General features: G+C 31.3%; 1 protein-coding gene across 1 annotated transcript; it reads right to left on the bottom strand.

The window, feature by feature from the left end:
• Positions 1-4,405: 4,405 nt before the first annotated feature.
• LOC122526331 (ralA-binding protein 1) lies at positions 4,406-7,992 on the bottom strand. The gene is made up of 10 exons (XM_043649692.1): positions 7,827-7,992; positions 7,477-7,615; positions 6,845-7,092; positions 6,507-6,677; positions 6,155-6,245; positions 5,899-6,079; positions 5,485-5,799; positions 5,029-5,398; positions 4,678-4,931; positions 4,406-4,591 (listed from the first exon to the last, which is right to left on the bottom strand). The coding sequence occupies exons 1-10, from the start codon at positions 7,909-7,911 to the stop codon at positions 4,490-4,492; spliced, it is 1,956 nt and encodes a 651-aa protein (XP_043505627.1). The 5' UTR covers positions 7,912-7,992; the 3' UTR covers positions 4,406-4,489.
• Between the last annotated feature and the right edge of the window lie 5,779 nt (positions 7,993-13,771).

Here is a 13,771-nt window from a genome sequence, read left to right as displayed (position 1 = left end):
AAGTCAATTTTTATATTAAACATTTTTTCAATACTTATAATAATGTTTTATATCAATGGTCTATATAATCTTGTTTTTATTTTTGTTTCCGATCATCGTTGGAATAGTGTTACAATTATTAATTAAATTCATTTGGGAAATTCGTTTAACACAAGATTTTTCCATTATTGTTTCGTTTACTATTTTTTAAAACTTACAAAAATTGTTTGCATGAAGAAATGGGTAGAGGGGAGGAATTAATATTTACATATATTTCATTATGGTATCAAATCAATCTATATATTTTAAAAAAATAATATTTAAATTTTTATATATGTAGCATATGTAGCAAAGAAATTTGAAATGGAGAGTAAAATTGGTTTATTGTTACTCCATTAATCTAGTGTTAATTGAATTAACTGCATGTAATGCAGTTGTAGAATCAGTGTTAGTGCATTGTCATCGTCATCCTAAAGTTAGGAGACCCATCGTGCATTCATCGATGGAGATACAAAGTGAGTATATTTTTGTATTTAATAATTCAACAAACATTTTAATTGTTTCAGTAATAGTAATGATTAATAGTATTATTTTTTATTCTGTTTCAGATTGCAATAGTGCGCGAAGCAATATACGGAGTGTTGTATCGATTTAATATAATTAAAATCACGGATAGAAGCACGTTCCTTCGCTCATTTCAATTCGTTCGTGTTACGCGATTATATTAGAAATTTTTCATATTAAATTAACTGCGACAAAGCAGTAATTGTATTAGAGTTTGATCGAGTTAAAGTTGTTATTTTTATCTTTAAACAGTCGCACAGACTGTTCGCGTATTAGAGCCAGTGCATCAATGAAGATTTTTCTACTTTCATTGACTGTGTGCAAAGCAGTCTTTAAATTAGTTGTGTAGAATCAGTGATCGGACGTAAAACAAATAAAATCAAACGCGAATTAGAATCAGTGTTGTTCGCCGTATAATAAAATTTCGGTTTCGCGATAGAAAACTCATCTATAGTTTCTTATTTTCGTTTATACCGCGTTTTTAGATTCACGCGAGGTGCATCGCCATGGTGCAATGATTTTCTCCCATTGGAATGCATTGTCAGTATCTATTTTTATTTACATTTTATTCGATTTTATTTTATATGATCTTGGATATATGCAGATAACTTATCGTTGTTCTATTTTATTTTACTTGAGGACGGATCTCCTTATCAAATGGGATGAATTCTTCGATGGTCATCGATGGACTTCGATGGGATTTGAGATTCGTGGATCTTGTATTTTATAATCAGGAACTTTGTCTCAGGACTCAAACTTGCTGCAAGTCATGATTTAATTCGTGAACTTCTTAGCAGTGAGAAAAATTTAAGTCCCTCGTTTCGTCAGAAAAGCTGTAATAAATGTTTTACATGCATTGCTTCGTACTTAGTTTATCTAATCGCGCTTAATTTTATATATCGATACTTCGATATTATAAATAATGAGCAGAAGACAAACTCATTCGCGACGGATGATTCTAGCAATTAAGTGGTGGCTCAAAGCCCAGTTCTTTTATTAGAACAGCCAACTTAATGAAAGGAGTCGTCCGAGGTTTTGAAATATATTACAGATATTAAAAATATCCAAAGTAATTATTTATTAAATAAATGTAGAGTCCTTAGCCGCTTAGATGAATTTTATAAAAATGTATTTATATATTATGGATATATGTGTTTTAATCATTTTTTTAGATCAGGATTTTCAGCTTCTAATGTACTAATCTCCCGTTTCTCCCCCCTATCTTTCTGCATTCTCATCTATGCGTGTGCCCAGGGCTACGCGTATGGGTAAGAAGAAACGGTTAGTATAGGTTCAGTTTAAGTTTTTCCCCTATTGGCGGCTTGTCATTGTGCTAGTGATTGCACGATGTACTTTACACCTGTGTTGCGTATTAGGTAGAGTGTTTGTACATCGTTTCGCGATAGTTTTAATTAATGCATTATTATCACTTAGATACTACTTAGTATAGCACATCTAGAGTTAGGTGTGATATGAAAAATACACATGGTTGTATTTTCTAATTATATTAAATTTCTCATTTTTTTTTTTCTATAAAATCGTTTTGAATAGTAGAGTTACCCCCATTTATTTGTGGAACTTTGTACTTGTACATTACTAGTATGCTATATACTAGTATGTACCAGTATTTTTGTCTTAGTCTTTTATGCAATAATCATTAGCCTTGGCAGTCGATTCACAGCATTGGTACGTACTTCCATAAGTTTAGAAAACACGCGTTGAACTAGGGTGTCGGAGGTGCCCCGGGGCATGCTCTCTAGTTAGGCTTTTGCACCCTGGTGGTATGTGTGAGAATCGTGGAGTGAGTGGGTGGGTATGTATGTCTATTTTGCTCTTTTTAAATATGTGTAATTGGCAGGCAGGTAGCATATTTCTCTGAGTGAATGTGAAAACTTTAATTTTAAGTAGGTAGGATCCAGGATAGGCACTAGGCTTGCTTCCACTTTGGAGTGGAAATTCCGCCTCCTGGTTTATACAGAATTGTTACAATAATTATTTTTTTATACATTCTATTATGCTTACTTTGTAAATTTTTTTTGTAACTCTTCTGTAATTTTTATTATGTATCATGAGATTCAAAGGAATTTGCAACGATTTGAAAGGTTCATTTCTATTTCGATTCTATCTCGAGCGAGATAGAGTCGAACAAATTCGCAAATACTTTGTATGAATTTGATACTTAGTTTTAAGTATTAAACTAACACTTCGCACCATCGCGATTTAGTATTTGAAAATATTTGATATATTCGTATAAAGAATAAATTGAATGAAAATTTGCAAGAAAATGCATAACATTTATTGCTTTATTTATTTCAATTCTATTTTATTTTTTGACATTAAAAGTGCGACGTTATTAGGTCATCGATCAATTGTCTGCTTGGACATTCGTTTAATTGTGCTCGTGTATATGTCAATGAACTCTAAGTCATTGATAGTTCACGAGCTTTACTATGAACAGAAAATGTAAATTAATTTTTTAATAATTGAGAATTAGAATTGTAACATAATACAAGTTAATTTGCAAAAGTAGTATGAAAGATCTTATCTCTCTCGTTCGTAGAAAATGTCCAATGCAGTTTCAGGGAATGAAGAAAGAAGAGGCTAATTTCGATGAGGCCCCCACTTAATTGTGGCTGAAGAGGGCAACTACATAGACTATTGAGTTATTTTCAAAGGTTCAACAATAAGTTCGAACTTTTCGAAAATAGCTCTTTAGTCGTATTTTATATTCTATTGTATATTTATTTGCTCGTCATTAATTTGTTAATTGTAATTGGAAATGATGGACCATTCCATCTCCTTGGCACATCAAATCTGTATGCCATATCGTCCAAAAGATGCATATGTGTTTAGTTGGAGTCAGAAATATTACTTTTTGTATTATTAAATTTTGAAGCTTAAATAACGTTCGGTAAATATTACAGTAATTTCTCTTTTCTTGTTTCGTCTTTAAAATTTTTCACTTTGATCGTATTTTATTAAATTGCAATTTTTCTTTTCTATAGAATGCAGTTTAAAAGTATCGCATCATAATAATAGATATTATTTTTTTTAGTAACTTAGTATTCTTATTTTTCCTATTTCTTTATTTTTATTTATTTTATATAAATGTAAAATCACGCGTTTAAATTTAATCTTATTGCAACGGTAATTAGAGATTCGATAAAAAGTAAATAAAGGATTCAATTGAAAAGTGCATCTGCGAATTGGACCACTTATATGTCAGGCTATTGTATCACTTGATTCTATGATTAATATAGTTTTCTTCTTGTTACAGGTGATCACCGTTGGATTTATCATCAAACCTTGTGGATACTTTTTTATTTGAGTGTCTTAAATTGCTTCACTTTAAAACATATATAAATGCATTTCTGAAGGTACACACATGTTTATATTAAAATTATATATTACTGACAAAATTAAATCTAAATTTTAATCATATTTTTATTTTAAATATTTATTACATTTATTTTCATTTTCTCGATAAAATCAAATAATACTTGTACAGTGGATCATAAAAGATAAATAGATAATCAAAAACAAAATATTTTTACTAGATGTAAATGATTTTTTTTAGTGTATTTATAGAAATTAAATTTTCAAAATACGTGTTGATTATATATATTCGTTATTGATCTTTTCTCTTCTATTGATAATCAGTCATTCTTTCTGGAATGATACAATCACATTAAACATGATTATAACACATTATGTGCAATAATAGAATGTTATTTTTAAACTGTAAAATATTGAAAAGTCTTTGTTAGCTGAAAGTATAAAGTACTCTCTTATTATTTTGAAGACTCATAGATATAGATTATGAGGGGTATAGGAATTATAACATGTTATAAACTATATATCCTTTTTTGTGCAAAACGTAATATTCATTTAATTATTTTTGTCATGTTATTATTGTAACGCTAAGGAGTCAATAATGATTCTATGGTCAAGTTTTTGCCATTAGTTGATGAATTGCTATTTGGACACGCAATTCCACGCAAGCATCTTTTTCTTCAATAATACTACGTATTAAAGTTGTCATTTTTTTCTATAAAATAAAACATAAGTTATATTTAGTTGAAATTGAATAAGAAAAATACTATGTAATATTAAAAAATAATGTTATTAATATACCTCTAATAATTGATTTTCTTTGGCTAATTGTATCATTGCTGTAATCTCAGCTTCATTTGGAGAGTGAACTCTTTCTTTTGGTTTTGGCTTCTTATCTGGTTCTCGTGTTGTTATCATAAGAAGCATTTCTTTCAGTCGTTTAATTTCACCTTTTTCTTGAGTAATACGAGATTTTAATAATGCTTGCATATCTAATAACTCTTCATAAATTAAACTTTCTCTTAATTTAGCTACAGCATCCTCTGCTTCAATTTCTATAATCAATATTCTTATTAGCTATCTTATAATATATAAATGTCTCCTAATTATATATAAAAAAAAATTATTCAGAAAATAATATTTTTAATATACCAGCATTATCTCCTTTAGATGTATTATTTTCTTGTTCTTTACTTTGAATCATAATAGATGATTCAACTGAGTCTACTACGTCTAATTCTTGTGAATTTAATTTTCGTTCATTTTTAATAATATTCGTATTCGATCCTGTACAAGTTGGACACTTATCCTTAATTTCCTCTGCATTGTGCTGTTGATTATTTTTTTTTACAGTTGTGTTAGATGATGCCAGTCCCTCGACTTTTAAATGTCCAGTTTCCTTTTCTATAACTTTTGCTTTTTGTAAATTTGGATCTAAGGGATTCTCATCGCTAGACTTCACTTCTTCGTCTAAACTTTTTTGTGCTGTGCCTTCAAGTTTCTGAACTGTTTTGTACTTTCTCTATTGATATATTTGATAATAAGTAAAAATTAAATTCTTTTTTATTAGGATTTCTTTTTAACAACTTATTAATTGGGAAAGCTTACCTTTAATTGTGTTATCATACGTTGAACTTCCCACAATTCTTCTTCTTTTGATTTTGTAACAAAGCCTGCATTCATTTGCATATGAATTTGTGACAATAATGATTCCTGTTTAACTAATTCAGCTGCTATACTTTCTACAGTTTCTGGTAAATTTGTACTACCAGATGCAAGTGGTGGAATGTACTTTTTCAATTGTACATCAGGGAAGCGCGCTTTACAATGAAAAAGTAAGGCAGATAATAACCTATGACTCATTTGTAAAACTGGACTTAATGTCATCGATATTGTTTGGGCATTCATTTTAGTCGTCTTTTCCTAAAACAGAAAATGAATTTTTTAGTTATTTTATAATTATTTTATTTATATCAAATCAATATCTATAACATAGTAATTTTCAATAAGTATATAACATACACGCGCTGCGACATGATCTAAATGTAGAGTGACCCATGCGAGTAGAGTTCTATTGCATTTGGGCAATTGTTGCGTTAACTGAAATAATTGTGATTCCCGTTGAGCAATTTCTTTCGTTGATGCAGCTTGTTCAAATCTTGATATCATTTCACTATTCTCTAAAACAGGTTCTGGCAATTCTCTGTATCGCCATTATGTGAATTTTGGAATATTGAAACTTGAAGCAATATGTAAAATAAAATTTTTAAATACAAACCTAAGAAAAAGTACTAATAAGCTTGTAGCTACCGTGGGTTCGAATTCTGCTATATTTACAACCTCTCGTTGATTATAAAGTTTCTTTAAATGTTGTATTTTGATTCCCGTGGGATTTCTTTCGTTGATGCAGCTTGTTCAAATCTTGATATCATTCACTATTCTCTAAAACAGGTCTGGCAATTCTCTGTATCGCCATTATGTTGAATTTTGGAAATTGAAACTTGAAGCAATATGTAAAATAAAATTTTTAAATACAAACCTAAGAAAAAGTACTAATAAGCTTGTAGCTACCGTGGGTTCGAATTCTGCTATATTTACAACCTCTCGTTGATTATAAAGTTTCTTTAAATGTTGTATTTTAGATTTAACTCCAGGGATTTTATATAAGCATTCTATATTCATACCATGTTCTTCTACGTAGTCAATACAATCACGTACAACTAATGGTAATTCAACACCATCATGACATCGACTTCTTTCAACCGCAAGACTTAAACAGATTCCAAAAATTGGTTGCTCCTCTAAAACAAATGAAATATATATTACCCATTTTAATAATTATAATTTATAAATTATAATTATATAAAATTATTTATTTATAAAATTATTACTTTATATTATTATTATTATTTATTTATAAAATTTATAAATAAGGATAAAAAATAGTAATTAAAAATATATACTTTACCACCAATATCTAAACCCTCTTCACCATGTTTTCCCTTCTTTCTATCTTTTAATTTTTGCTTAGATTTATCTTTATCTTTGTCCTTACGTTTATCCTTCTCTCCATCTTTATCATCTTTATCTTTCTTTTTCTTATCTTTCTCTTTTTCGACATCTTTTTCCTTAGTTTCCTTTTCTCGAGATTTTTCCCGTTTTTCCTTCTTCGAAGGAAATTTAAAAGCTTTGGTTTTCTTTGATTTCGAAGGGCTCCTACAAATGAAATATAATGTCTTAGAAGCAGAATTTCACATTATGTATGAAATTGTATTTTATTCTTGTATGTAAAAAATGAAAAATAGAGTAAAGAAGTACACGAAGAAGAAAGGTAATATAGAAACTAATGCTAGGTCCCAATAACTGTCCAAATGATTTCTACACATTTTAAAATGATCCATTGAAGTGATCGAGAATAGATGAAACTATTTAAAGTTAATAAAATTATATGATTTGAGATGATTGTTAAAATATTATTATAAACATGACAATAATAGTAAATGAATACACATAACATGTACACGTAGCAAGCATATAATGTTTATTTATGATAGAAATAAAAATAATTAATAACGATGAGAGAGAGATTAAATTATATACTTTGTTTCTTGATCCTCGTCTGGTGAACTTTCACCTTCTAAAGTGGCATATCCCCTATCTTTACGATCTTTCTTTTCTTTGCGTTTACCACCGAGAAGTTCCTTTTTCGAATGTTTCTCGTGACCACCTTCGTCGCTGACTAATATCGAAAAGTAATATGTAAATTGGATCTTGAATAAGACATCAAAATAGATTTTGAATAAAAAATACATTTTGATAGACGAAAGACGTAGAATGTTATGTAAAATGATTATTTGCAATCATTAATTGAATCAAACTACATATACATAACCTCTTCGTACTCTTCGTACTACTAGTGTCACATTATTAATGTCATTATTTTTACGTACAATCACTCTCGTTACTTTTCTTGGCTGATTCCGATGCGTAAAGTCCTGGAAATTCTTTTTCAACATCCGGACTTTCGAAGTCCATCCTTTTTTATCCGTTTGACACTTGGCTCGAACCTACATGCGATACTCGAGAGTATTCGAGAATACTCGAGAATACTCGAATTCTATTCGTTAGTAGGAACTCGATAAATTCGATCGATCGATTTAATATTCAAATTGATAATATCTATTATAATATACTTATCTAGAGTGACTTGAAAAGTATTGAGACTGCGTTTCAAAAATAAAAGTAAGTTTGACTGAAAACAATTTTTGTCTATGCTTTTTGTCTTGCTACAAAACTTACAATATAGGTGGTTGCATAAGTATACATATATTTAATATGTTACTTACGGAACAAACAATTATATTTAGGTTTTAGACTGCAAGCGTTTATAAACCGGTAGCATAAAAATAGGTACTTAGAGTCGACTCAAAATCACCAACTTCAACAATCATATAAGATCTAAAGTTTTTTTTTTTAATTTAACATGTTTCCGTTTAGATCGCGTCAGTTAGTCACTGGTGACTGACACTCATTTGTTTTTTACTACACAGTTCCATTTGATATTGTTAAAATTTGTATTTGCAAGTTGACTCCGAGTTGTATAAATTCTGTTATAATAATTAACAAAAATTTCGGTTATAGAGGATTACAAATTCTATATCAATAATGTTCATTTTACTTCGGGGTGGATAAAAGTTTGAAATACTTTTTACACGTAGAAATAATCTTTTCTTCACAGAATGGAAAACGAAAATCTTGTTGGTCGAACTTTGTAAATGCTTGTTAGATTGTTACGAATGATGAGAAAATGAGAAAGAGTCCGAAAGAAAGATCGACCGAATAGGACCAATAAAAGTTAGCCGTTGGAAAACTACGATTCGATTTTCTTTAACGAGCTCAACTTGCCTTAGCCATAAACGAAAAGTATTTTCCCCTCGTGTTTATGTCTCGAAAAAAGGATAGAAGAATACACTGGGTAGAGTAGTATATAGACGTTCTTGTCAGTGGATATCTAACTTATTATACACTGCTAATGACGCGATATATCACAATTATGGGATTGTTTCTTGCTAGAATTAATTTCCTCGGAAGGTCGTTTGTTTCGAGCAAATGTTTTCTAAGAATTAATTATAAGTTTTAGGCATTCCAAGCGATAATTTTCTCTACAGATTTTACATCTTATATGTAAAAAATAATTAAACTCGTTGAATAATAGATTATATTTACAAGTATTTCTTTAGATCAATCAAATTGTACAGGAAAGGTTTAGTGAATCGTTATGAAAGAAGGTTATAAATCAATACAATTAAAAAGATTGTCCATTAACTATTACATGTGTTGAAGAGAAAAAAAGAAAGAAGAAACAGAGAAGAGGAAAAAAGAAAAAGAAAGAAATAAGTAGAGGCGCTGTAAAGTTTCGTAGTAAACTTAGCCGTAAGCTTCCTCGTGAAATTTAATTACATCTTAAATTCAGATACAGTCTAAACATGAGTCTAGCGTCCGAGAAGAGTATCTTTAATATTGCGATAACGTTTCTACGCGTACGGCCTATGCAGTATCTTTTTAAGAAACCGACCATAAATTTTCCGAGTATCCGTAAAATGATTATAAACGGCCGAAGTTAGCTTTAACGGTATACTGACGTTGATTTAACGTAGACTTTGTAGCCACGTGTAGCTCGACAGAGGGTCAGCATCCTTTGTGAAATGTATCCGTCTAATTGTAATCACGAAAAAGATAGGTGAGCGACGCATTGTTCAAGGGGAGGGCAGCTAACAGCGATAAGAAAAAAAGGCGATCTGTTTTATGTTTTTATGTTTTACGCTGGCATCCCTCCAATCCCGCTTCCAAGTCTGAAGGGTTACAACTTTACGAGTCCAACAGTGTGAACCAAAAGTGTATATTGTTGTGAAAATCTTGAGCAAGAGCTCTCATCTAAAACGCATCTTCGATGATATCCAATTTTCAACGTTTTTATTAAAAAAATGATAAAACAAAAAGAGGAAATATCATACGAACGATCATAATGGTCTACAACGATTGAAACATTACAATGAAGAAATGTCGCGAAGCTCGTTTGAGAACGTGCAAGTACCGATTAACACGATTAGCCTTACCTTTCTTTCATTTTTCGAGTGCAACGATTAAAGTAGGCGTATTCGTTCGAGAAGAGAATAATTCTAAAATCAATAAGCCATAAGAGGATTAAATAAGTATCGATGAAGACTTTCTCAAACTTTCGACGCATAATCTCTTTATCCTTCTTATCTTACTTTTATTTAAATCTTCGATAAGTATATTAAAAATCAAGGAAAAAAGTATTTTACCTTTACCTTTGCATTTCTTTTTCTTCTTTTTTCTTTTTTTTTCTTTTTTTTCTGGATAGTAACATAAAAATACATTTTACGTTTTATTTACATGGAATTTAATCGAAAAATATCCGGTTCGAAACGTATCCAAGAAATTCTATAAAACGTTCTCATATATTCAAAATTCTTCAAGATCTCGTCGCAAGAATGGTCGGTCGGTCGGTTGGTTGGTTGGTTGGTTTTGCTGACATGCAATTTAAGTCGACTTCGTTTACGAGACTACGAAATATATCTTGCGCCTCCGTAAGTAGGATCAAGCGTGCACGTGTCTGTTTGGATGTCTCTCAAAATACGCTTAGAACAGATGATATTTTTCAATCTCGGAAATGTCGTTCCAATGGCGTTTCCATTGGTTTCACTCAAATAAAAAGGAAAACAAGTCCATCTAAAAGATCCACATATATGTACCTATATCTCTTATACGATTCCCATAATTTATGCTATCTCAATGACGATGAGTAGGAGAAAAAGCATGTAAAAATGAATTTTATTCGAAGTAAATATGTATGTTAGAAATAACTGATTAAAAATCGATTTATTTTTTCTTCGCAGCTCCGATTCTCTCTTTTTATCTTTTACGTCATCTTGTTTCCCAGAGAAATATATTTTCGTTCGTATGTAACTCATTCCGAATTTCGATTTGAACGCGAGCAACTGAGCGTAAAGAATTTATGTCTGTGTGTATCGTTTAGAACTGTATACAACGAAAAATAGTTATGTTCAGAGTGCTGAGAGAGAAAAAGTGGGAGAATCAAAGAGGGAAAAGAAAATAGAGGGGAAAAGCTTTAAATCAAAAAGAAGTATCCTTTTTCCGATTGGTCACTATTTTTCTCTCCTTCTCTCTTTCTCTGTTTCTCTGTTTCTCTGTTTTTCTGTTCTTCCCCTTTTCACCTCCATCCTCTATTCTGTTTCTTTTGTGTCCGATGCTGCAGAAGGAAGGAAGGAAAGGAAGGAAGGGCTCCCGAACGATAAATTCAGGTTTAAAAGTGAGAAAAAGGGCGCTGCTGTTGATTCGTTGGTCGTTGCTTTTCGCAATGCCCGGAAATTCGACGGTGCGCCGAAGCACGAGAAGTCGATTTGCCTTCGCTGATGACCGATTGTTTTCACGCGCAAAAACGCAACCCATTTGTTATTCCGTGGCAAAAATATCCTCCCTAGTTTTATCGGAAACTTTTATACTACTTTTCTTCAATACTTTTTAAAGTTACGAAACTCTTTTGGGAAAGACTTTGCGTTTTCCTTTCTAGCGTATGTAAGAAATAACAAATTATTTTATTGAAAATTAATGCAGCAAAGCTTTACATGTACAAATATCGTCCATGCAGCAGGAGTGCATACTATACCATTGGGGAACTTTGGAACGAGTACATCTGCGAGCTGTATTAACATATTTACATTTATACTTACGTATTGTATGGATTTTATTTGCAACTTTTTTCTCGATTAAACAAGAAAAATGAAAAAAATGAAACAAAATAAATAATTAAAAATTAAAGAAAATAAGTTTGAAATATTCGAAAGCACTGGTGCACCAAAATGAAGTCCTTTCTCTTTTCGAGCATCGAGATTTTATTTCAATCTCCCCAAATGTAGCAAGACACTGTAACAGTATTTATAATAATTAACACGCTCACGCGTCGCTGCCGCGACAACAAAGATTGCGGTATAATATTCAATTATAATTCAGTCTGAGATTCGATTATTGCTATTTTATTCAACAACATATTTCTTCTCTTTTTTTTTCTTCTTTTTCTTTGTTACTGTTCACCATCATATTTTCCTTTCCTTTTCCAATTTGTAACTTTTCGTTTTTTTTCTCTAGCTTTCTGGCGCTCTTTCGTTCGTTTTTTCTCTCACTCTCGCTCTCGCACTTTCTTCGCACACACGTACGCTGAGTGAAATTCTGAGAGGGGTTCTCTTTTTCTTTTTTCATTTTTTTTTTGTTTCAGAAGAGACGGCAACGATTATTTCGATTAGATTACCGTAAGAGTTATGTATATGTATGTATAGATATATATATATATATATTTTTTTTTTGTATATATATGCTAATACGTACGAGTTGTCTTTTACTGTATCCTCCTTTTTTTTTTCTATATATACATATATATATATACACATATACATATATAGTTTGTTACAAGGCACAGGTAGCTTACACACTTATACTCTCTAACATCATTTCCCATTTACTCGCGCTATTTCAGAATTACACTTTCTGTTGCATCGGACAACACATCGAGCATACGCACTCACACACATATATTTAGCTTTTGTCGTTCGTTGAGACACCTTTTAAAAAAGAGATAAATGTACTTTCCTCTTATCTTGATTTTATCGTTTTTATTGTCGGAAAAGTTGCCGACAAAAAAAATGAATCGAATTGAACGATAATATATACGACGTTATATTGAAGAAGGGAAAGAAAACAAATGTCCCGGAAAAACTTTGGAACGATTTGATAAAAAAAAGAACATATGCAAAAAGAAGCCTTGGATGAAGAAAGAAAAGAAAAAGGAAACGATCGTTCGATATATCGATGATGATTGGTTCGTTTACAACACTCGCCGAAATAGCTCCTATCTTATACGCCATTACAAGTCTATTATTATTAACGTGCACGATCGAGGAGGAATCGATACTTAACGAGAATGCCGATACTCGGTACGTCGGTTTAACGCAATTGCACAATTCGCGAGGCGCATTATGCAGCGTACGTTCGTGCTCGCGAGAACGATCATAATCGGAGTGCGTCGTTTCGAAACGCGGCCGATGGCTTTTATGGTCTATCGGTAAATCGAGCTGGTTGACAATGACGGTCGAGCGCTAATGGCTCTCGCTAAAATAGGAAAACGATCGAACCCGTTGAAAATCGTGAATCGAACGTCGATCTATGTTTGTTCATTCCGGATCTTTCTTCATTTTCTCCTTTTTTTATTTCTTTTTTTCCATTCGTTCGTACGAAAATTCTTCGTAGATTTCATATTTAAAATCATTTCTTTTTTTCACGCGACGAAATTGGGCATTGATAATTTAATTGTAACGACAGATTAATTAATACGAATCATGTTTGTAGAAAAAAAGAAAAAATTACTTCGATTCATTATCCAGAAATCGTGTATCCCATAAAAAGTAGAAGTAAGTAATACGTTTCGTTATTTTCCTTAATTATTCTTTCTTTCTCGCACGCATACACACGCATATACACGCATACACACACATATACACGCACACACACGCACGCACGCACACACACACACACACAAATTTGAATTCATTTTTAATCGCTCTCTATACATCATTGCCCCACGGTCCTGTCGCGTGTTACATGCGTGATGCATTCCAATTGAATACTGCCACACGCATACGCAAGGATGCATGTATTTTTACTTACATCCGCCAAATATATCATGTATTATGTGTATACGATATTAACATATATTCTATATACTATATGTATGTATATATTTATATTTATATGTATTTATTTATATATATATATTTACACTCATACGTAGTCATCAGAT

This window comes from Polistes fuscatus, unplaced genomic scaffold (genome assembly GCF_010416935.1).
Source record: "Polistes fuscatus isolate 324 unplaced genomic scaffold, CU_Pfus_HIC Scaffold11, whole genome shotgun sequence".
NCBI classification, from domain to species: Eukaryota; Metazoa; Arthropoda; class Insecta; order Hymenoptera; family Vespidae; genus Polistes; species Polistes fuscatus.
The sequence above is the reverse complement of the archived record's forward strand: the minus strand, read 5'-3'. Positions and strand labels throughout refer to the sequence as shown.

Coding starts and splice junctions, on each gene's coding strand:
- LOC122526331 (XM_043649692.1), bottom strand. CDS start 7,911: ATGGACTTCGAAAGTCCGGATGTTGAAAAAGAATTTCCAGGACTTTAC. Junction 5,399..5,484: donor GTATGATAACACAATTAAAG/GTAAGCTTTCCC, acceptor ATATATCAATAG/AGAAAGTACAAAACAGTTCA. Junction 4,932..5,028: donor ATCTAAAGGAGATAATGCTG/GTATATTAAAAA, acceptor TATTGATTATAG/AAATTGAAGCAGAGGATGCT.